The 23812-nt window shown below is 46.5% G+C and overlaps 1 protein-coding gene and 2 long non-coding RNA genes across 4 annotated transcripts in view; 2 read left to right on the top strand and 1 right to left on the bottom strand.

The window, feature by feature from the left end:
- ddc (dopa decarboxylase) overlaps positions 1-23812 on the top strand; it is a 113049-nt gene that overhangs the window by 4100 nt on the left and 85137 nt on the right. Inside the window, exons 3-6 of one of the 2 annotated variants that reach the window (XM_052064749.1) lie at positions 4488-4601; positions 4690-4809; positions 14146-14226; positions 21614-21748. In XM_052064749.1, the coding sequence (XP_051920709.1) occupies positions 4488-4601; positions 4690-4809; positions 14146-14226; positions 21614-21748 (450 nt within the window). The remainder of the gene's footprint in view (positions 1-4487; positions 4602-4689; positions 4810-14145; positions 14227-21613; positions 21749-23812) is intronic. The other variant, XM_052064750.1, reaches the window with a different exon arrangement.
- On the top strand, positions 440-2352 carry LOC127600398 (uncharacterized). Its single transcript, XR_007962342.1, has 3 exons — positions 440-1287; positions 1718-1774; positions 1847-2352. It is a non-coding gene; the product is annotated as an uncharacterized LOC127600398 (long non-coding RNA).
- LOC127600397 (uncharacterized) lies at positions 11421-14063 on the bottom strand. Its single transcript, XR_007962341.1, has 2 exons — positions 13253-14063; positions 11421-13132 (listed from the first exon to the last, which is right to left on the bottom strand). It is a non-coding gene; the product is annotated as an uncharacterized LOC127600397 (long non-coding RNA).

Below are 23812 nucleotides of genomic sequence, written 5' to 3'. Positions count from 1 at the left end.
AACTGTGCATACTCGCCGGCCTAAGTAAAAATATCGATAATTTAAAGGTGCGCTTCGGTTTTTTGCTATCAAGCTCAAGTTACTTGATGTATTTTTTTTTTATGAGGAATATGACGTAAGCTTGCATTGTCAATTCTATCAATTTGTTTTGGAGAAATCAATACAATAACTTATGACTTTAAAAACGGCTAAAGAAAATTTGCAATATGGTTACCCTTCCCTCTTCTCCCTTTATGTCCTGGTGTGAGTCGCAAAATGGACCTGAAACTATTTGTTCATTCAAAATCATTGTAAATGATGTACATCGCTAATAATGTCAAAACTACGGGGTTCAATCGGTCCCAAAATATATGTGGGACATGTCTACTGAGGCCGACTTCAAACTCTGAAATTATCACAAAATGATTAGCCTTTCCATGGCTGACTTGAGAATGAGGAAATGAGCATCTTAGTTATCTTGTCTGTTTTCTTTAAAATATCACCAAGAAAGGCAAAATAATTTAATTCGTAACCTAATTGACTCTTTTACACCCTTTGACGTATAAACACGTCAATTAGCGCATAGCCGCTCCCTCCCCATGACGTATTAATACGTCAGTCACGTGTTTTCATGGGGGAGGGTGCAAGAGAATCTGATGCAACTTCTCACCACAGAATTAGGCTTGACAGCAATGTTAAATAGCAAAAAAATGGCCATCGGGTGGCAGTGGTGCAAAAATCAACGGGCGTACAGTGAATGAGGGGCGTATGTGGATAGTGGATTGGAACATTAGCAACAAGCAACGATGGAGAAAAGAAAATAACTAACTAAAAAGGATTTTTTTCGGTATAAAAGCGTCCTCGAAACTAAACAACAAAGGAGAGAAAATGATGCTTTGGTCACGTAATCGAAAGCGGAACCCGTCAAACAAACGTTGGCCTGCACAAACATGGCGTACTACACGCGCCCCGCAAAGCTCACGCCGAGTTTGGAGTTCATCTGATGAAGATGAACATGCTCCACGTCAGCGACCATCGCTTGGCAGAGCATTTTGTGCCTCCCGATGCCCCAGGTCGCCCACAAATCATCTCCCCGGCGACTTCCAGCGATGACGGCAAAGAGGCTGCATTGCTTCGCATGCTGATGCCGGGCACACATCAGCGATTCGTTGGAATCGTCTCGTAATGACGATGGCGAAAACGATGAATTGGAGAGTGATTTGGATCCCGATATGTCGGACAAATACGTGCCTTCGGACATAACGGAAAGCAGCTGAGAGTCCTCGCCAGAGCCGCTGGAACGAGGAGGTAACTGCTGACTAGCTTGCAAGTTCCCATTCAAAACGTCATCACTTCTTATGCCTCATCAGTAACCTTTATGTACTGCCACATTCCCCGCTATACAATAAAGTTTCCAGTACACTAATTATTTATGTATGGTTGATGCGTCTCGTAGATGTGGATGAAAATATGCGCCGTAAATGTGCTGACTTGCGTGTCGCCATAGGTTTAAAAAAAAATCAGGACACATTTCGTCCACTCTGCTCTGCTAAAACCACTAGTGTTAAATTCATATTCCATTTCATGTAAAATTGGATGCTGAGCAACGTGGAGTGAATGGTGTAAATAGCAGTGTGCGAGCATGTATGTGTGTGTGTGAGAGATGTTGAAATGTAAGTGGAAAGCAACAATAGAAAAATGAAAGTGTGGTAATTGTACATACTTCTCTAAATTACAGATTGTCCAACCAGACGCCAAAAGATGATGACTCCTTGCTTTGGTGGTGGAAAGAAAGGTAAATAAAAGTATTGAACCTCACTCTGCAGCAATATAAATTTGCAAATTTTTATGTTTCTATAATTTATAGGTCGTGCATCTGGACCTGGTAGGATGAATCGATGTGGTGACAAACTGGATGGAAGCCAAAAACCATCTTCTCCACAGCTGGACTTTGGTTCATAGTTGAATAATTTTGTTGTGTGCAAATAAATTATTTTGCTACAAAAACATTATTTGTAATGTTCTTTTGCAGGAGGAACACATTATTGAGGTATTTGAGCTGTCACAAAAGCAAAAAATAATGTAAAACTTGAAATGATGCTTGAAATGCATGCTTTTACAAAAAGCTCATTTTCACTGGATTTCTGCAGAAAATCGGCCTTTTCCATAAAACCTAGCAGTTTTCTAATGCAGATTGCCAACGAACGGGAGACATGGAAACAAACGTTTTTTTCTGCTGAAAGAAGAGAGTCTCACCTTTCTTTTGACAGGTTGCATATGTATATATAGCCATTGAACAAAAAATTCTGTGGGCCTTGCAAATTGGTCGAAATTCAGTAAAATGTGAGTGATTGAGGGGGTTGCTCCAGTGAAAAGGGGTGGTATTGAATGAGTTAATCATGGGTGGTTTTATATATCTATATATATATTGCGCGTCGTCCCGCACGCGGTCTGTCCTTCCGTCTGTCCCTTTTCAAAACGTACCTACTTCACCGCGCCGCCACTGCGCGCCGCCACTGCGCTGCTCAGGCAGTGGCTCACTACGATCGCGCGGGCATCTTAGCGAAAAAATGTTGTCTACCCACAAGCATTGCAATGAAATTGTTAGTTATTTAGTAGAGCTAAACATCTCTTTATTTTCGCGATAAGCAATGAAGATGAACAAAAAGTTGAACCAAGCAACAACACTTTTGTGGGCCGAAGGCCCACCTTACCAGCCTTCCGCAGGAACTAGCTGATGAGCCGCCCGGAGGGCGGCGAACCAGCTAGTACTGTATATATATAAAAAATAGTCCTCGTCTCACCCCTCGAGCCAGCCACCTGGTTATGGTGTTCCATGTGGGCTTTCCCTGCCGGCATCTTACACCCTGCAGTTATGTGTTGGATCGTCTCAGGTGCCTCTTTGCACAACCTACACCTTGGGTCTTGTCTGGTGTGGTATATCTGGGCCTCAATGACTCTGGTAGTCAGTGCCTGCTCCTCAGCAGCCATAATGAGTGCCTCTGTGCTGTCCTTCATGCCAGCCCTCTCTACCATCTTGTCAGTCTAGATCTGGAAGTCACACAGGATCTTTGCTCTGTCATTCTCCAACACCTTCGGAGGTGTTTCCCATTTTGACCTTGGGTTTTCCAGTCCAAACCCCGCACAGATGTTTCGGTAGACTATGCCAGCCACCTGGTTATGGCGTTCCATGTAGGCTTTCCCTGCCAGCATCTTACACCCTGCAGTTATGTGTTGGATCGTCTCAGGTGTCTCTTTGCACAACCTACACCTTGAGTCTTGTCTGGTGTGGTATATCTGGGCCTCAATGGCTCTGGTGCTCAGAGCCTGCTCCTGAGCAGCCAGGTTAAGTTCCTCTGTGCTGTCCTTCAGGCCAGCCTTCTCTAGCCACTGATCGGACTTCTTGAGATCAGCCACTTCAGTTATGGTCCGGTGGTACATCCCGTGTAGGGGCTTGTCCTCCCATGATGGTCCCTCTTCCAGCGCCTCATCCTCTGTTCCCCATTGTCTGAGACATTCTCTGAGTACGTCATCCATTGGAGCCTTCTACTTGATGTATTCATGGAGCTTGGATGTTTCATCCTGGACAGTGGCTCTTAGACTCACTCGTCCCCGGCCTCTTTCCTTTCGGCTTGTGAGGTGTGGACCATGTCCGGGTCTGGTGCTGTCCAGTTCTTCATATCTGAGACTCTTTCCTGTATGTCTGCCACTGTTATGGTAACTGGGTTCTGTTCAGGGAGGTCGCTGTGCTCTCTCTCAGGGTCACCAGCCATTGTGCACTGCTGTTATGTGCAACCTTCTTCTCCCATATGCCTTTCCAGTACCTTTCAGTTTCCAGTCTTGGTGCTGCCCTGCCTGTACCCTGCCACTGAGCGTACATTTCGCAGGTTGTGTTGCAAACAGCCTATATATATATATATTACACACACACACACACACACACACACACCTTTTCTAATCCACTTATTCCCACAAGAACACTGATCCCAGCCATCATCGGGGTACACATTGAACTGGTTGCGAGGCAATCGCAGGGCACACATAGACAAACAACCACTTACGCTCGCACTCACACCTATGGACAATTAAAGTGTTCTATTAACCTGACATGCATGTTTTCGGAAATTGGGAGGAAGTGCCCAGAGAAATTTCTCCATTGTGAGACAAATTAAGGTTTTCGTAAAAGCCACTCAGACACAGGGAGATGCAAACTCCACAACTCCGCAGGCCAGAGCTGGAATCGAACCATGCACCTCTGCACTGTGAGGTGGATGTACTATCTCTCTCTCTCTCTCTCTCTCTCTCTCTCTCTCTCTCTCTCTCTCTCTCTCTCTCTCTCTCAATTTTTCTGTTTAAGATTTGTCGTGTATTTCAAGGTACAATCCACTGTACCACTGGGTGTTCTTTCTTGAATGGGGCACTGTGTGATACCTCTCTATATCCCACTGAATTTGTGTACATCCATTTTCCAGTGTCCATAGTCAGAGATTTTTTTCTTTTCATTCCAGATTACCCACTGGCACAGTCCATACTTTTATGCTTACTTCCCTGCGGCCTCCTCCTACCCTGCTATATTAGCAGATATGCTGAGTGGAGCCATTGGATGCATTGGATTCTCTTGGGTAACAAAAATTTCAACATTGCTGCCTCTGAGGCTTATCTTTTTTTTTTTTTCACCAATGTTTTTCATATGTTTTTTTGCATGTTCAGGCTGCCAGCCCAGCTTGCACCGAGCTGGAAACAGTGATGTTAGACTGGTTAGGAAAGATGCTGCAGCTGCCAGAGTCTTTTATAGCTGGAACTCGTGGTCATGGAGGAGGTGTCATCCAGGTAAATTTGTAACCTACAAGACTTTATTTAAAAATATTACCGCACTTTTGCCACTGCAGAACAGTGTTACGTCAAAACGAAATTGATTGATCCCACGTGGTTTATTATTTTAAAATGAGGTGCAGTGTTGTGGGGTGAATTTTGATGCCTCCGAAAAATAATTTGTGGACAAGGGCGGAGGGGTGGGTGGCGCGGAGGTCAAAGGTTATGCGCCCCGCATCACAAATGTCCACTAACCCACGATCCCCAACATACAAGTCGCCAAATTTATCATCATCGGGGGCGCCCTCTCCATGCCTCTGATGAGAAATGGGATTCATTATTTTTTTTAAGTTTCTATCAAGATTTTTGAAAAAACGGACAGGATGTCACAGCTCTATATGTTAAAAAGTTTTTGTCCTCTCCAATTATCCTTTGTTGATGTAATTGGTGCACAGCAGCTAAGAATTGCAAGGATATTGCTTTTTAAAGTGTTGTTCATAAGCTGACATGTCAATGATGGTGCTGTGCATGTGCAAATGCTTCAGCAACTTGACACAAAAGCAGCAGTGAGGGATGCTATGTGTGAATGTGTGTGCCAGTGAGAGAACAGTTCCATGTTGAGAAGTGGAGCATGAGAGTGCACTCTAATGATTGATCATTTCATACCCCTTTCATTATGACCACCTGTATGTCAGGAAGTGTATGTGTGCACATGCTTGCTCATTTGATTCATTGTGTTATCGTCGGTTCTGTCGTGATGCTTTTTTTTTCCAGCAAAGCTTCTCAGCTAATGACAACGACAACAAATGGCCTCATCTCACAAACAGCAGAGTTAATGAGTGTTGTGACAACACATCCATCTATCCCTTATTTGAGCCACTTATCCTCCCGAGGGTCGCAGGTGTGCTGGAGCCTATTCTAGCTGACATCGGGGTGCACCCTGAGCTGATTGACAGCCATTCACAGGGCACACTTAGACAAACAACCATTCATGCTCACAATTACACCTTGGGACAATTTAGAGTAGTCAATCAACCTATGATGCATGTTTTTAGAATGTGGGAGAAAACTGGAGTGCCCAGAGAATGCAAACTCCACTCACAAAGGCCGGGGCCGGATTCAAAGCCACATCCTCTGCACTGTGAGGCGGGTGTGCTAACAGTTATACATCGTGTCACCTACTTCGTATTAGTGTTTGTAAATTAATCAAGAGAATTTGTCTATTGTGTATTCGCAGCCTCCATTAAATGGCTGAGTATGAGTTTTAAAAAAGATGTACCCCCCTCCAAAGCAACACAACCAAAACAATGAACATTATTGTGTGTCAGCGTACATATCATGTAAAATGCGCCATGAATTTTCCAGCAATGTTAAACTCCCTCATGATAGTGTGTAATGCTGTGCCCCAGAACCAGCTTTCCTGAATGCTGCAGTTCATGAAAAAATAAAAAATAAAACCATGACACCATCAGCGACTTCTAATGTAAAGAATATTCACTTATACCCTAATATTTTTTAAGAACATAAATGAGAATGTTTATCTAATTTGATGCTTTAGAAGACGACTCAGAAAAATTATGTACGTCTGGGATGGTTAGGTGGGCAAGTCCTGTCGACATCCACAAGTAGAAAATTGCAACTTTTCAGATAGAGCCCTATTATGGGAACACAGGACTAACACCTAACTACAACTGCCGAAGCTATTTGGTTGCTAAAAACTATTCTATTAAGTTTTAGTTCGTTTTGATCCTATTGCTTACTTTGTTTATGCATAAACGGCAACATTAGCCAAAGATTTCAACATTGCATTGATTTGTCTTCCACTGATATACCCAGGTGCCTCACAAAGCACGTTTCACATCATTATATAGCCTCAAACAACGGTCACTTTATTGCTAACAACATAATTTGCAATCTTTTTCCTCTTGTGGCAACATCAGAGAAATCGATGGAAGCACCCAACAATAAAACACTAACATTGAGTGTGTTGAATTGCATGCAGAAGAATGAATTACATGTATAACTACATAATTTGAGTAGGACGACCAGTGACAGTTGAATTTGGGTCAATCGTAACAATTACAGAGAGAAAGTCTGGACTGGTACATTTTCATGGTTTTGTTGGAAAAGGAAACAGGTGATGAAGAAGTGAATGGAGCTTGCGGGGCGAGGGGTGAGAGGTTCCAGATGCCTGAAGAATTATCTTTTCAGGGCTGAAGACTAAGTTTTTGCACTGGCTGCAAGGGTATGCCCAAGTTTGAATTTTTTTTTAAATATCCTTTATTTGTCCCACTGGGGAAATTTATAATTTTTTGGGGTGCAGCCAAATTTTCTACTACGTTGTTATTCTTATTATTATCTTATTATTATTATTGTTATATCTCAGCCTAATTTGTGCAGGAAGGGTTGAAAATTCGCTTACAAAGTCTTCATTGTATTTAGGAGGACGGTAAATGACAGCGCAGGGCACCGGGAAAACCCAGCCAACTTCAAAGAAGGTTGCTCCAAAGCTGCTGATTGATGTGGTGATTATGAGCCGTTTACATTTGAAGCAATTCATTATCACCAGTACCTGTCCAAGTCTCAGTCAGGCACAGGAAATCCAAGTCATTGGAAAGGAAAAACTCCCTCAGAATATGGGTCTTGTTCGTCAACGACTGGGGCGTTTGAGAACCATTATCTTAACATGATTGATCTTTGTGAGGTCTGGTTAAAACATACCAGCAATGAGTTTTTACAGCGAAACAAGGCCTCTCCTCCAAACCTTGTGAGTTCACATTCCGCGCATCCTTGTAAGAAGGGCGGGTGTGAAGCTCTGATTTCTGAATCTCTTCTAAAACTTATTCCTCGCTCAAACACCTTTAAAACTTTGCAATCAACAGCCTCTGTGCCATTTTATTTTGCTATCTTCTTATTTACCATCCTCCTGGCCCTTACACTGGCTTTTTAGCATTGTCGATGCTGGTCTGTCAAGGAGGGCGAAGCTGAATTTCGGCCTACATCATAAAATATGTCCGTTTATTTATACGTGAATTCTACTCTCTGTTCCTTTTCAAGAAAATTATCTGTGCTGTGCTCTGCTAAGATCATTAGAAGAAGTCTCCAGTTCAACTCAGAACAGAATGAGAATAGAAAAATGCCCCCATGGATGCCAACACCAAAAAAAATTGGTGATTGGCTCATTTCGCTGTCAATCAAAAAGAGATTCCGCCTCAGACAGATCATTCAATCATCATGCAGAAAAGCTGAGCGTCGGGGCCAGCCGATAAACACCCACTGTCCATAGATTCCCATAACGCTGAGTGTCCGACGGGCGGGACAATAACAGCATTTATCCAATGACTCGTCTCATTTCAATGCATTGGGACAACGGCTCTGAACTCTCTAGACGCCCAGCGTCTGCGCTGTGGACGCTGAACGTCCACACAGTTTAAAGCACAGTGAAGCTGCGGGAATGAATGAGAATAGAGTTGTGTCGTAACCAGTAATAAGAAGCTGATTTGGAACAAAAGTTGAGTGCGTTGTAGCGCATATGTAGTCAATGACATGTACACACAATTGTATGAACACACATTTGATCACTTATTTTTTGACAGTTTAGGGGAAGCTGAGCTTCCCTTGCAATCTTAGAGTAATCGCCTCTGCTTTTTAGATATTTTTTCTGAACTTGTGTATGACTTGGTGACTCACAGAGATAATATACTAATTATGGGGGATTTTAATATTCATATAAACCCCCGTTGGAACAATTTACCGCTGTGTTTCAGCAAATTTATAGTTTTGGTTTCATGCAGATAATAGACGAAGCTACCCATAAAAATAGTAACACTATAGAATTGGTACTAACCCATGGGCTTAGCAAGCTCAAATATAATGGTTTTACTGTATACTGTCGTGTTATCAAGTCAGGCATACGTGAGTCCAGCTGTCGTGTTAACGTGGATAACTTTTATTGAGCTTTCCCGAAGCATGTATCCTCTCTCTAGTCACTCTCTCGTCTCTCGCTCTCGACGCACACCCATGATGTAGTCGCCCCGCGACTCTATCGTCATGCTGTACACAATTACACCACATCTCCCCTTTCTAGAATCATTGTGTAGACTGCCAATGATTCAACAGACCTTGAGGATTATTCTGCCTCGTAGTTGAGAGGTCTGCTCCTATCTCAGCCTGTCACATGCACAAAAACAAATGTCATTCTTATTTTCAACAATGGCTCCAACACACATATGTTCTGCAACCAGCTAGACATTGTAGAGCGAACAAAACAGCACGTTCAAACACATCACACCATACACCTCCCCCGTTATGTTTCTTTTTTTTTAAAAATTCAAATAACCTTACAAGCAGAGCCTCATCGATTGTACCGAAACCGTAGGAGGAAGGGGGGGGGGGGGGGGTTATAAGTCCAACCTGGTTGGTTTCACCACGACTCTCCTAAACCTGGTCTTGGTATTTGGAGTAGCTGGTGGGTCTGGAAGGTTCTGCTGCGGTGGTTCAGCCGATGGTTTTCCTGGAACGCTTCCCGAGAACTGTTCCGCTGCACCACGATCACTCTGCTCAGGCGAGGACCTCATTGGGATGAGATGACGACGGTTTCATCTGATGGTCCCATGGGGCCCCTCCACCAGATATGATCGTGGGGAAGCATGTCTTTCAATGATGGCTCCTTCCGCTCCTTGGTCCTTAATCCACACATCCTGTCCTGGGTCGAGTCTGACGAGGTTCTGTGCCCGATGCCGCATGTTGTAACGTTGAGCATCTTTTGTCCTCTTCTCCCGTTCACTCCGTACAACGGCATCTTGGTCAGGGACGGCTGGGTCGAGCAGGGCAGGAAGGACAGGCACCGTTGTGCGGAGTCTCCTCCCCATGAGAAGCTGAGCCGGACTGTACCCGTTTTCGAGAGGGGTAGCCCTGTATGCGAGTAAGGCCAGGTAGGGGTCATCTACCTTTTTCAAGAGGCCTTTGACCGTCTGAACGGCACGTTCTGCCTCGGCATTTCCTTGTGGATATCGTGGGTTACTTGTAATGTGACAGAACCCGTAGGACTCCGCGAAAGCCCAGAAGCCCGTTCCGGAGAACAGGAGCCCTCCATCCGAAACTAAAAGGTCGGGGATCCCGTGGCGTGCATAGATCAACTTAAGGTGGCGAATTACCTCATCCGATTTTGAGGAGGCCAACGGAGCTATCTCCACGTACCTTGACATGTAGTCCACAACCAGCAAGTAGGTCTTGCCTCCGAGCACGAACAGATCTGCACCCAACTTCTCCCATGGTCGGCCTGGGTAAGGTGATGGAATCATTGGCTCCCTCCGGTTCGTCTCTCCTTGCAGCATGTTCGGCAGTTGATAACCAACTCGTTTAGCTGTTGGCTCAGCCCGGGCCACCATACTGACTGCCGTGCTCGCTGTCTACACTTTACCACGCCTTGGTGACCTTTATGCAGTTTGGCGAGGACATCATTTATCATGGTTGGGGATATGACGAGTCTCTGTCCCTTCAGTAAGATTCCGTCGTGGATTGTAAGGAACGCCTGCTCTGCTCTGTACAGCATGAGTGCCGGTTCATTTGGACCGTGTTCGGGCCAGCCTCCTGTGCAAGGCTGCATCACACGTGCACCCACACTGTCCCTCCGCAGCTGCTCTCTCAGCTTTCCCAGGTATTCGGTGGTCGCCGGTAGGTTCTCCATCACCATGTCCGCGTAGATTTTCGTATCTTCTAACAACTCCTTGTCGGCTGGTGTCTCCACCCTCTCCATGGGAGCTCGAGACAGCGTCTCGGCTGTCCACAAGCACTTTCCTGGGACATGAGAGATGGAGTAAGAATAGCGCATGAGTCGCATCCTGAAGTGTTGGATCCGCGGAGGGAAGGCGTCCAAGGCTTGTTACCCCAGGAGACTCAGGAGAGGCTTGTGGTCCGTCTCCATCAGGAAATGCTTCCCGATGAGAAAGTTTCGAAACCTCTCGCAGACCCAGATCAGCGCCAGAGCTTCCTTCTCCACTTGTGCATATCTCTGCTCCGGCGTGAGCGACCGCGACATGTAGGCAATTGGCCTCCATTCTTCCTCCCACTTCTGGAGAAGAACGCCTCCCAACCCGTATGACGACGCGTCTGCAGACACTTTGCTCTCCCTGATGGGATCGAACATGGCTAGCACCGGTGTGGACGTCAGCACATCTTTTAAATCTTGGAAGGCTCGCGCTTGGTCGACGCCCACACCCAGCAGTTCTTTTTGGACAGGAGATCACGGAGAGGCTTATCCCTCTCTGCCAGCTGTGGCACAAATCTCCCGAGTTTGGTCAGCATTCTGAGAAAACTTATCAACTCTGTTGTATTCGTTGGCTCCGGCATCATCCTTACTGCCTCAGTCTTGCCTGGGTCCGGCCTGATGCCTCTGTCTGAGATCACATGGCCTAGAAATGTCACCTCTGACTTTGACAGCTCACACTTTTTGACATTGAGCGTGATGCCTGCCTCCTGGATCCTCTCCAAAGTAGCATGTAGGCGAGCATCATGCTCCTCCTGTGTTCGGCCCCATATCAGCACATTGTCCATGTGGCAAACAACACCTTCCAGCCCTTCTGTAACTTCTGTTGCCATTTGGTTCTGAAAGTGTTCAAGGGCGGAGGCTATCCCGAAACGTAGCCGCTTGAAGTAATAGCGCCCAAAGGGTGTGATAAAAGTTGTCAGCTTCTCCGAATGGGGTGTTAGGGGTATTTGCCAAAACCCCATTTTTGCATCCAGCTTACTAAAAATCCTGGCTCCGGCCAGCATGCCCAGTGTTTCCTCCACTGACGGCAGGCTATACTTTTCTCTGCACACTGACTCATTGAGTTTGGTGAGATCAACACAGATACGTACAGCACCTGATTTCTTGGGCACCACCACGATGCCAGCGCACCAGTCTGTTGGCACCTCGATTCTGCATATCACCCCCCGAGTCGTTCCATGCGGGATAGCTCTTGCTTGACTTTGTCCAGTAACGGCAATGGAATCCTCCTTGGTGTTTTTAACAAGAAAGGTTCAGCCCCAGGTTTCAGGTTTTACGGCCGCCGCATCACTCCGAGCCCAGTGCATATTTTGGGATAATTCTCTTTTAGTGTCTCTATAGAGACGCTGCCTAGGCGTGCGACGAGCCCCAACCTGCAGCTCACAGATCTCCCCAGCAAGGCAGTATGCACTTGATGAGCGATGTACACATCCTCCATCACCTCCCTATCACCTTTCCTCAGCAGCAGCCTGGCGACGCCCACAACCTCAAGCCGGCTCCTCCCTGGTCCCAGGAGTCGTTTTGTTGCCTTTCTGAGTTTAGGGAGATTGTTTTTGTACGTGCGCCTGAAAACTGTGTGTGGCAGAACGGTGACATCAGCGCCCGTGGCAATTTTGAACATCACACCACGCTGATTGATGTCAATTTTGACCATCCACGGGTCACGGTCTGTCGTAACACTGTCCGATCCGATCCTGGGCAATCGGCCCCCCGTCAGGGACTTGCCCCCCCTTGCCATTCACCCCCCCCAGTCCCCCCTACACGCGCCACGCCCGCTCCCTCCCTTCTCCCTCCTTCCCGCTCCACCTCATACTCTCTGCAGACTCTTTCACACCCTCTCACGTGTCTGGCATAGTTTGCTTTCGTCACCCACCTTTCACACCCTCCACACTGTCTCCTTTCTCCTTTCTCCTCATCCCCTCCTCCTGTGCAACTCCTTTGGTGACTCATTTTATGACCTTTTCGACCCAAACCTCCTTCCACAGGGGGGGTCCCACACCCGGCACGAATCCCATTGGTGTCTCGCAAGGTTCCCCGCCAACATTTCCTTCCCACACCTCCCGCAAGCTACCCTTCTCCCTCCGCGCCCACCCTCCCCATTTGCCATTCACCCCCCCTGCCCCCCCTACACGCGCCACGCCCGCTCCCTCCCTTCGCCCTCCTTCCCTCTCCACCTCATACTCTCTGCAGACTCTTTCACACCCTCTCACGTGTCTGGCATAGTTTGCTTTCGTCACCCACCTTTCACATCCTCCACACTGTCTCCTTTCTCCCTTCTCCTCATCCCCTCCTCCCGTGCAACTCCTTTGGTGACTCATTTTATTACCTTTCGACCCAAACCTCCTTCCACACTTCTCGCACTCAAACTCCACCTGTTCCTCGTTCCTGCGGTGTATGCGTTTCTCGTGCATGGTTAGACCAGCTCTACTCCTGCACACTTTTCCGCACCCATCATACCGACATACCAACCCATCATTCACTCTCCTCACATTCCTTTCCAGTCTTTCCTCGTTCCTTCCCGCCTCATATCTGTGACCTTTCTGATTTTCCCATTTATACAGGTGATCCATTCTCTCGCTCACTCTCCGCTTCCATCCTTCCCTGTCACTCGTCAATCTTTCCACCTCCGTCCAGTCCATTCCTGCATTCCTCATCACTCTCTTCCAGTACAACACCGTTTTCCTTTTGCACCCCATCCTCTTCCCTCTTCCTTCCAGTTCCTCCCACCATCCCAATACCATAGCTTTTGTTAGTCTTTCATTTCCCATACGCATCACATGTCCAATTCTCTGCAACACTCGCCTCTCGATTTTCCACTCAATGGATTTTACTCCCAACATTTTCCTTACGTCATACATATTCACTCCTCTTTCTTGCATTTGCCTCAGTGGTTCTCCGTTCCTATCACTCCACACATTCCTGTAGCACCTATCCATCCACTTCTGTAGTTTCCCCACATCCTTCTTCAACCATGTTCTTACCTGACAGTCATACAGCAAGCTGCTCTCCACACACGCCTCTACTACTCTCCCTTGCCACCTCTTAGATAGTCGTGTCCCTTTCAACCACCCTTTCACACTCCCCCACAGCCTTCCTGCCCTCTTGATCCTGTTTCTCACATCTGCCTGAGTCCCAATCCAGCTTCCCAACACTCTAATCTCCTCCCCCTCTAGCGTTCCAAACTCCAGCACCTCCTCCTTCTCTTAATTGTTCCTCTCTTCCCACTGGGCCATTACACTTTTCACTCTCCTTACACTCTCGTGTATCTCTCCTTTCGTTCCCACTATAGTAGTGTCGTCCGCAAACAAGGCGCTCGATACCCTCACTTCCTTTGTTTCCGAGCTCCCTGGCTCCCAGCCATGTTCACCTGCGAATGACCCTCCTGGTATCCACCTCCACACCACCATTTTTTCCTCCCTGTTATCTTGATTCCTCGCCGCTAGTGCCTGCCTCATCACCGCCTGATGGTAGATGTTAAAGAGGATCGGTGATGTAGAGCATCCTTCTCGCAGCCCTCTCGCTGGCATCCATCCTCCACTCACTCCCTCCCTTCCCCTCACCTTATACTCTGTCGTCTCATGCAGGTCCATAATGGTGTCCAGACATCTGCCTTTCAACCCATACCTTTCAAGCAACATCCACAACGCTGGTTTGCTCACTCTCGGGTACGCCTTTTTCAAATCTAACAGTCTTGCACATGGCCAGTCATTGTCATTCATGTCCCTTAACCCTTCCTGAGTCACTCTCTTCTTACAGTCTTCTACATCCTCCTGTATGCGTACCATCATTTGCGTTACATCTGCTGTGGACCTCCCTTTCCTAAAGCCCGCTTGGTTTTCGTCAAGGAGCCCCAGGTGTTCGGCCCACCAACTCAGTCGCTTCGCTAACATTCTCCCTAACACTCTGCTGCCCATACTCAGCAGGCACACTCCTCTGTAGTTGTTTCTGTCATTCCTGTCCCCCTTCTTATGTATCGGTACCATCAGTCCCACTTTTACACTTCCCTCCCACTGGTCCGCCCTCTGCTCAAACATCTGCCTCACTCTTTCTCTCACTTCCTCACACGTGCTCCGTATACATCCTATTCTCACCCCATCTTCTCCCGGTGCTGACTCCCGTATCTCCCCCATAGCCTCCATGATTTTTTTCCCTCTCAGGCACCTCATTCATGATCTGGTTTGCTTCGCTCGCTCTACTGCCGTCCCTGAGATCTACTGCTCCTTGAACTGCCTCTTCTATCACTCTTGGTTCTTCCTCGTACCTCTCCCTCGACACTCTTTCAAAATGCTCCCTGAACTCCTCTGTGCTCCGAGCGGCCGGTTATCCCTTTTTCCCAACTTCCTCAAACATTTGTACATGTCGCCAATCCTTCCTCTAGAACATGCTTCCAGACAGTCCTCAATCACTCCTTCCCACCAGTCTCTTTCCAGCCTCCTCAGCAACTTCTTCAATTCCTTTCGCGTTTCCTTCACTTCCGCTTTTAGTCTGGTGAGTTCTTCCACCATCTCCCCCACTCCTCTCCCTCCTCCCCTCACTCTCAACCTTCTCCTCGCATTCAGTGTCTCCAATTTCTTATTCCTTCTGTCTACCCTCTCCCCTATCCTCCGCTTCATCTCTTCTATCTCCTCCTCTCTCCCTACCGTCCAAGGATTGGATATTTCTCTTCTCTCCCTTCCACATACCTCCACTGCTGTTTCCACCATTATATTCACCAGCTCCGTCCACCTACTCTCCTTTCCCCGTCCTTCCTTGTTCAACTCCTCCAGCTTCTCTCTTGTCCTCTCCTCATATTCTCTTTTCTTCTCCTCCACTTTCAACACCTCCCACTTCGCTTGCACCATTCTCCTTTGGGTCCTCTCTTCTGTCCTCCATCTCTTCCACTCCCCATTCACCTTCATACACACCGGTCTATGGTCTGACAATTCATACTCACTCATAGTCCACATCCTTTTCACCATGCGGTGTCTCTCATTCCCTTTCACCAGAAATCCATCCAACTCATACCATTTCCCGCTCGCCATGTGTCGCCACGTCCCCCTCCTTCTAAACCTCCTATAGCTGTTAACATATGCCAGATCGTGCTCCTGACACCATTCTATTAAATCCCTTCCGGCTTCATTAATCCTCCCCAACCCATGCCCCCCCCCCACACACTCCTCCTATCTTCACATTCGTTCCCACACTTGCATTGAAGTCTCCTCCAATTATCAGTCTTTCCCTCCCTCCCATTGCCACCTGACTCCCCATATCTCGTCGGCATCTTTCCATCTCTCGTTCGTCCGTTCCCCAGCTCGGTTGGTAGACCGATACCAACCTGAACCCTGCCAGCACCACCGCCACCACTCTGTCTCCCAACCACTTCTGCTGTCCTTCCTCTATCCACATCCTCAATGCCGTTCCCCTCAGCATCACTCCGGCTTTCCTCCCATGAACAAGCACTACCTGTTCATCCTCCTCACCCAACCACACCACCCCGGCTTCTTTTGCCTTTAGTTCCGTCAACAGCACCACTTCCCAGTTTTCTTTGTTGACTCTTTCTGCTACTCTCCTCAATCGCTTTCTAAATGTTTCTCTCACACTCAATCTCCTCACATTCCATGTGACTATCACTCGTTCACCGATCTTGTCCCGAGCTTCAGTTCTGTTTCCCCCTTCCCGTCCCGCCCTTCCTCTCCTCCTCTCTCCCCTTATTTCATTCATCTCTCTTCTTTTATTGTTTCTGCTCCTTGCTCCCCTCTTGCTTTCAGGGCCTGGATGGGGGTGAATCCCCACCAGTCTGTCTTTCACCCACCCTCCCACATGTATTTTGTCCATCCTGCCTTGCTTGCGCTTCCTTCTTACCATCCCCAACTCGCCCCCTGGGGAACCTTTTTCCCACCTCGCCGCGCCACGTGCGGGTCCTAAAAGGGCCCTCGTCTGACTTTTATTTAAGGAGGGTTGTGGGGCGGCTACTCCCACTTCCCTCCGTTCCGACGGGGCAAGCATCGGGTGTCTCTCCTTCCGGTGACGTCCCTCGTCCTTCCCCGTCAGCTGGTAGGTATTCAGCCGCAGCACGGGCTCGAGTCCCCCGGCGTTGCCCCTCGCGCCACGTCGAGGCATCCCACCATGCGAGGCGTAACACTGTCAAGGAGGACCCCCTCCTCGTCCTCATCTTCTTCGTCCCCTGTAACTTCGTGCGCAGATTTAGACTTGCCACACGCTTAAAATGTCCTTTCTACCCGCAAGCATGGCATTTTGCCTCATGAGTGGGACAATCACATTTTGGGTGGGATGGAGAGCTGCCGCATTTCTGACACACTGACTGTGCACCCCTTTCCTTAATGTAACGAGAACTTTGGGACTTGTTTGTCTGGCTATTAGCACAGGTAGGTGTGTTTTTAGCATACCTTAAATTGCTCTTGAACACTCTGTCAACAGATTCAGCGCCACTTGCCTCTGAGTTGGTGTCACCTCGCAGATGAGACTGCTACTTTTTCACCTCCTCGCTTTGCCGTGCAAATCTTATGGCCTTTTCGAGGGTTAAATCCGCGTCCAACTGCATGCGTTCAGACAATCCACTGTCTCGTAGTTCGACGACAATTCTGTCTCTGATCAGTTCATTGCGTAGCGCCCCGTAGCTACAATGCTCCGCCAGAGCATATAGTGCAGTGACGAACGAATCCACATTCTCCCCTTCTTTCTGACGGCGCATGTTGAATACAGCCCGCTCGAAGATGACATTCTTCTTGACAATGAAGAAGTTTTGGAGTCCCCCGCGCACTTCTTGGTATGTGCGCCGTTGAATCTCGGTCAGATCCAACCCGCGTAGGATATCATCAGCCTCATCACCCATGCAGTAAATCAATGCGTTCACCTGATTTTCTTCGGAACCAGCATTCAGGTTACTTGCCAGGCGAAATCTTTCGAACCTCCGGATCCATTTGTCCCACTCCTGCGGCTTTGAGAAGTCAAAGGGCTCCGGCGGCTGGATGTTGAACGTGGCGCACGGCCCGGCGGTGACGACCTGTCCCGCAGCCCGCTGTGCACCTAACGCCGCGGCTCCATGCGCCCGCGCCGAGGTTCCTTCCCCTCAGTCGCTCATTTCGCCTGTTGCCCTTCACCGCCGTGTTCAAAGATCCTCCTCACGCACTCCACGCCAACCAAAGGACTTCTGACACCATGTCGTGTAATCAAGTCAGGCACACGTGAGTCCAGCTGTCGTGTTAACGTGGATAACTTTTATTAAGCTTTCCCGAAATGTGTATCCTCTCTCTAGTCACTCTCTCGTCTCTCGCTCTCGACGCACACCCATGACGTAGTCGCCCCGCGACTCTATCATCATGCTGTACACAATTACACCACATATACCACTGCTATATCTGACACAGCACTTTCCTGGTTTAGTTCTTCGTTCTTAGTTCTTTACTTCTTCTGAGTTTTGTAATGCTACATGTGGAGTCCCACCGGGGTCAGTACTTCACCCTCTCGTTTGGCATCTGCGTGTCATCGGCATCTATTTAAGGACACTATTCTCAGTCTCTTGGAGGTTGCAAAATCTTGGTGTTATTTTGGACTCAACACGTTCATTTCAAATGCACATTCAGAATATAACTACAACTGCATTTCTTCACCTTCACAATATCACTAAAATTCATTCCATTTTATCTGCTTGTGACACAGAAATCATAATTCATGCATTTGTGATGTCTCGTCTCGGTTATTGCAATTTATTGCTCTCTGGTCTTCCCATGTCTTGCGGTAAAAGTCGGCAGTTAGTATGTGCTATTTTAATGTTAAAATGCTGTAGCTCGACTCCCAACAAAGATAAGAAAGTTTCATCAAATAACCCCAATACGAGCCAACTTGCATTGAATTCCGGTCTACTTCAGATGTGATTTAAAAGTTTTGCAACTACCTTATTAACTGACCTACTAAACTAAAATATTTTCCATCTTAGCACCTTCTTATCTCATTGACTTAGTGGTACCGTATGTTTCTCCTCGTGATGGGTCTAGCGACACCGTTGCGTTGACGCATGCGTTGGGCTCACAGAGCAATCCACGTGTCGTGCATGCTCTGCTTCATTATATCACGTGATTGACACGTGAACTGCATCGGCTGCGTCGACACAGTCCAGGCTGCTTGGCATAGTCCAGGCTGCGCCACTCAGTCCAGGGGGTGTCGACTCAGTGCAGGGGGCATTGACGCAGCAAAAGCCAGCAGTGTTTACAAGGAAGTGCTTCTGGCGACACGATGCCGACTGCCGAAACAAGCCAGACCTCACCCAACTTGAATAAAAATATATGTTTGGGCAGTACGGAAAACACACTAATTATCAGAAATATGTTTCCGTCTGACTTTGAGCGTCATGTCAGCTGTCATATAATAGCATATTATTATATGAGAAGTGCTTTATGAACGTTTGTACTGTACATCATACTCCAGTTGATTGAGAGGTCCCGCTTATAAGAGGGAGTTCCAGAAAGTGACTGCGAGCGAGCACACCCCATGTTTGATGACTCTGCCACATTGTTATTAAAAGTCTCATAAAACATAAACCGTGTCTGCTGACCATCATTACATCGGCTAGGCTAGTCTAGCTGTTGTCGTAGTTCAAAGCTTAATATGTGGCGTGGGTTGGGTCGGCGTCGCGAGTACGTGCTCGCGCTCACGCGCGCACTGCAGAGAGCAGCAGACTATCGACTGCTGAGACGCGCTTCACTTGAGTGACGTTGCGACAGTACATGCATATTATGGAGCATCTTCCGGAAAAACACAAATTGATCTCCTTTTTGATCTCCTTTTGGGGAATAAGGTATTTATTAAAATCTTGTCTCACCAAGTGCCTCTCGGATTTTTGACATGTCTTATTCCATTGTGTGTGTGTGTTCTCCACAACCGGGGAAATAGCATGCATTAAACGCAACAGACTGAAATTTAAAACACTGGAGCATCTGATTTTTCTAAATCAAAATTTGTGAAGGCAAAGCCCACAAGCATCCTCATTCACATGATTTTCACATTATTGAAACACATTGAATGATACAATATGAATGCATGGATGTGAATGATATTGTCAATGGTCAAGGTCATCTTTATTGTCAAATATGCTTTATGTATGACATGCAGCATAGATGAAATTTCTTCCTCTCAATCCTCAATGCATATATGCATGCAAACATGCTGTGCATTAAACACACATCTAAGAAAGGATAGCAGCTACACTGTATAAAAAAGACATGTAATCTGAACAGTATAGACAATATTCATTCATCTTCCGTACCGCTTGATCCTCACGAGGGGTGCGGGGGGTGCTGGAGCCTATCCCAGCTGTCTCCGGGCAGTAGGCGGGGGACACCCTGAATCGGTTGCCAGCCAATCGCAGGGCACACAGAGACGAACAACCATCCGCGCTCACACTCACACCTAGGGACAATTTAGAGTGTTCAATCAGCCTGCCACGCATGTTTTTGAAATGTGGGAGGAAACCGGAGCACTCAGGGAAAACCCACGCTCGCCCGGGGAGAACATGCAAACTCCGCACAGGGAGTTCGATTCCAGCTCCGGAGCTGAAATCGAATCGAACCCGGTACCTTTGCACTGTGAAGCCGACGTGCTAACCACTGGACTACCGGGCCGCCCAGTATAGACAATATAAACAATATAAACAGCATAAAAAACAACATAAACAATGGTGCTTGTGGATATTGTGGGTAGAGTGAGGTAGTGCATTGTATAAACTGCATCATCAAATCAGTCTGTTCAGTCTCTCAAGTGGGTTGGCTGCAGGGATTTTGAAGGTCCAGCAGGTGGCAGTGGTCAGCGACACAGTATCAACACAGTGCGTCATTGTGTTGACACGCCTCATGAGGCCTCATGGACCCATCACTAGTTTCTCTCTCTAACTCTTGGTTCACAACACGCTGGCCTTTTCGTGATCCAAAACTCAAAAGGAAGTCTGCAAGTTAGAAAGCATTTTCTATTCCAGTGTTCTAGAATGACCTACCCACAGAAATCAGTGACGCTACTTCAGTAGAAACGTTTAAAACCAGACTTAGACTAATTTGGACACTCTTCCATTTAGTTGAATTGCATGTTGGCCTGTTTGATCAACACTTCTTCTGCTTTTCCTTCCTGGTCTGGGGAGAGGGGTAGTTGATGATGAACAATTGGATGTCGCTACTCGGATTGTATAGCATGATATTGTGTTAAATGTATTTGTCAATTGTGGGCATGTGAAGCCCTTTGAGACTTTTTTATGATTCAGGGTTATTGAAATAAAGTTGACTTGACTTGACAACAAGTCGCCAGTGGAAGCAACTCAGAAAGACTCACGAAAATGTGAGCTTCACTCTTTCATCCGTTGGAACATTAAAAAAATATACATATACATATGGGAAAGTGTTGTAAAACACAACAGGTCTGTACATTATTTATTGTATTTTTATGACATGATAGTGGCCTGTGTCTCCCTCACTGATAATTCGATTTGGGCATGTGCACCAGAGCTCCTTGCCATGTCACTGAAAAGATGCTTAAACCCGACAGCCAATTAGATAAGAGTCAGATCACAAACCTGCTCAGCCAGCCTTTTGAAGCTATCTTGGAGAAGGTCCTGTAAAGTAGTTCCACTGTAACTGCACAGCCTTTCCAAAAGTGTAATGGAAAAGTGATCCAAGTAACAAAATAAGGCACTTCCTCACCTTGACTGTATTCGATTGTTCATTACATTGATTTCAAAATGTTTGTTGTTCAGAAACACATTTTAATGTTTGTTTGTTGTAGTTCGTGCAAAGATGCACCCTTTGTGCAGTTTTATGATAAATGTTCTGATGTCTTGTACTCTTGCAGGACTGTAAAGAAAATGCTACAACGATCCCACTGTCCTCCTACTTTCTTACTTTTATTTTGTGCTCGCCAAGATTGATCGATTTTGATAAATCATTGTGATATAGATTTTTTTTCCCCTTGCTTTTGTTTTGTTGGTAAAATGTATTTTTGAGATGGCTATTGCGATGTCAAGATGCAGATTTTGTATTTTGGGCTGATGATGACCCTCTAATTCTTTGACAGGGCACAGCCAGTGAGGCGACCCTCATGTCCTTGCTTGCTGCCCGTTGTAAAATTGTCCGTCAAGTCCAGTCCATCAACCCGGAAATGTCTGAACCTGAGATTTTCATCAAATTGGTGGCGTACACATCAGAGCAAGTAAGCAAAATATCTTATGTCAGAAAGCGTCTTATAAGGGTTTATTCACCAGCACCAGAGACTGTACAAAGCACAATCAAATAAGATCCAATACAAGAACGATGTGAGGACTCAAGGCTTTGGAGCCAGAGGTTTTGGGATCCAATATATACTGTGGAAGATTTTGGTCAATGGCAACTAAATTGTTGTAGAGATGCTACTCTGCTTGCTGGCTGCTGTCGAGGGAGCCATGACAATTGCAATGTTCCCACCCTCTAGTTTTCTCTCAGAATATTTTGTGGACAATCGTATGTGTGTGATTTGGTTCTCTCCCTCTCTGACCTCAAATATTTTTATCTATCCCACCATTTTCGAAGCCGCAGCTGTTTTCGGGCAGTAGGTGAGGTATACTCTGAACTGGTTGCCAGCCAATCGCAGTGCACACATAGACAAACAGCCATTCACAGTCACTGTCACACCTAGGGGCAATTTAGAGTGTTCAATTAACCTACCATGCATGTTTTTGGAGGAAACCAGAGTACCTGGGTAGGGGAAAACCCACACAAGCACAGGGAGAAGAAGCAAACACCACACATGAAGGTGGAGCCCGGAATCGAACCGGGGACCTCGGACCTCTGTCCTTTGAGGCGGATGTGCTAATTAGCTGTTCATCGTATACTGTATGACAGTAAACATTGTTGTAACTTGACCGAGAGGATCCTATCCTCTCCAAATCTCACTCATTTTATGAAGTCTAGGCCTGAAGAGATCTGCGAACTTAATTCACATCATAATGGTCGTGCCTCTCACTGGCTAAAGGAAATAAATGTTTGATTTTTTAAAGTGTTTACTTCTTGCAGGACAGCCAGATATACCTCAGATTCGCTTTGAAGAACGTTTCGGCCTTCACATGATGTTAAAACGCAGAAGTTGGGATTTCCCCCCGCCCCAAAAAAAACTATTGCCATAGCACTACTCAGTTTGCCAAGAAAGTAATTCTAATTTTGAGGGTCTAAACAAAATGGAAACTCATGATTATCACGCACATCAGACTTGACAAAATATTCACTATTTTATGAGTTCATTTTTTTCAGTTGAACTAATTGCTTTGTTGTTTGTCTCAATATATGCCCTGCGACTGACTGGCAACCAGTTCAGGGTGCCGTCTGTCTGAAGTCACCTGGGATAGGCTCCAAGGACATTTCTGTATGCCTTGTGGTGCTACACGTGCCTGCCAATTCTCGTAACCCTTTATCAAACGTGCAGGGATTGTTTTTTGATATTTTGCACTCAAGGTGGCACTGCAGGTTTACGACAATATCAAATTTTTCACCAGCACCGATGATTATGTATGGTGAGTTTTCGTGTATGTTTAGGTCCCAAAAAATGATTCATTTTTGTGGAAAAACAAAAAAATATAATAATAATAATAATAATATGTGTCCTGTGATTGTCTGCCTTTCGCCCAAAGTCAGCTGGGATAGGCTCCAGCCCCCCCGCGACCCTGTTCAGCAGAAGCGGTGTTGAAAATGGATAGATGGTTGGAAAATAATAACTTGAGCTGTGAACAGCTATAAAGAGCCCCTGTAGACCTGGCACTGTTGGGATACTGGCATATTGGGATACTGGCACAGTGGAATTTTAATATTTTTGAAAGTTATGTACATCAAAATGAAAGCTATTTTGATAAGATAAGAGAACCTTTATTAGTCTCGCAATGGAGAAATTCGCAATTCACAGCAGCAAAGTTATGAAAGGAAGAAGTAGAACAACAAAATATAGGAGCTGCTGGAAAGGCAGCCACTCTCGCGCACCATTTTGAAATCAAAATAACAAAAATAACACAACACAACACAACACAATACATAGGACACAGCCAGTTGTGCAGTCTTCACCACTTTTCTGCATACACTTTGTTGTCTGAAGCAGTTCTAGATGATAGAGGAGAGGATCAAAGCGTCCTTTCACCAGTGGATCAGAGACATCATGCTGAAAATGTGCACACGTCTGCTACAAGCTAAGTTTTGAAAGCAAACACGATGCTGTAGCGTCCATTGACGAAAAGAGATGAGTTCACTTCTCCTG

Source organism: Hippocampus zosterae, chromosome 5 (assembly GCF_025434085.1).
Source record: "Hippocampus zosterae strain Florida chromosome 5, ASM2543408v3, whole genome shotgun sequence".
In the NCBI taxonomy this organism is placed as follows: Eukaryota; Metazoa; Chordata; class Actinopteri; order Syngnathiformes; family Syngnathidae; genus Hippocampus; species Hippocampus zosterae.
Note: the sequence above shows the minus strand (reverse complement) of the source record. Positions and strands in the feature narration are given on the sequence as shown.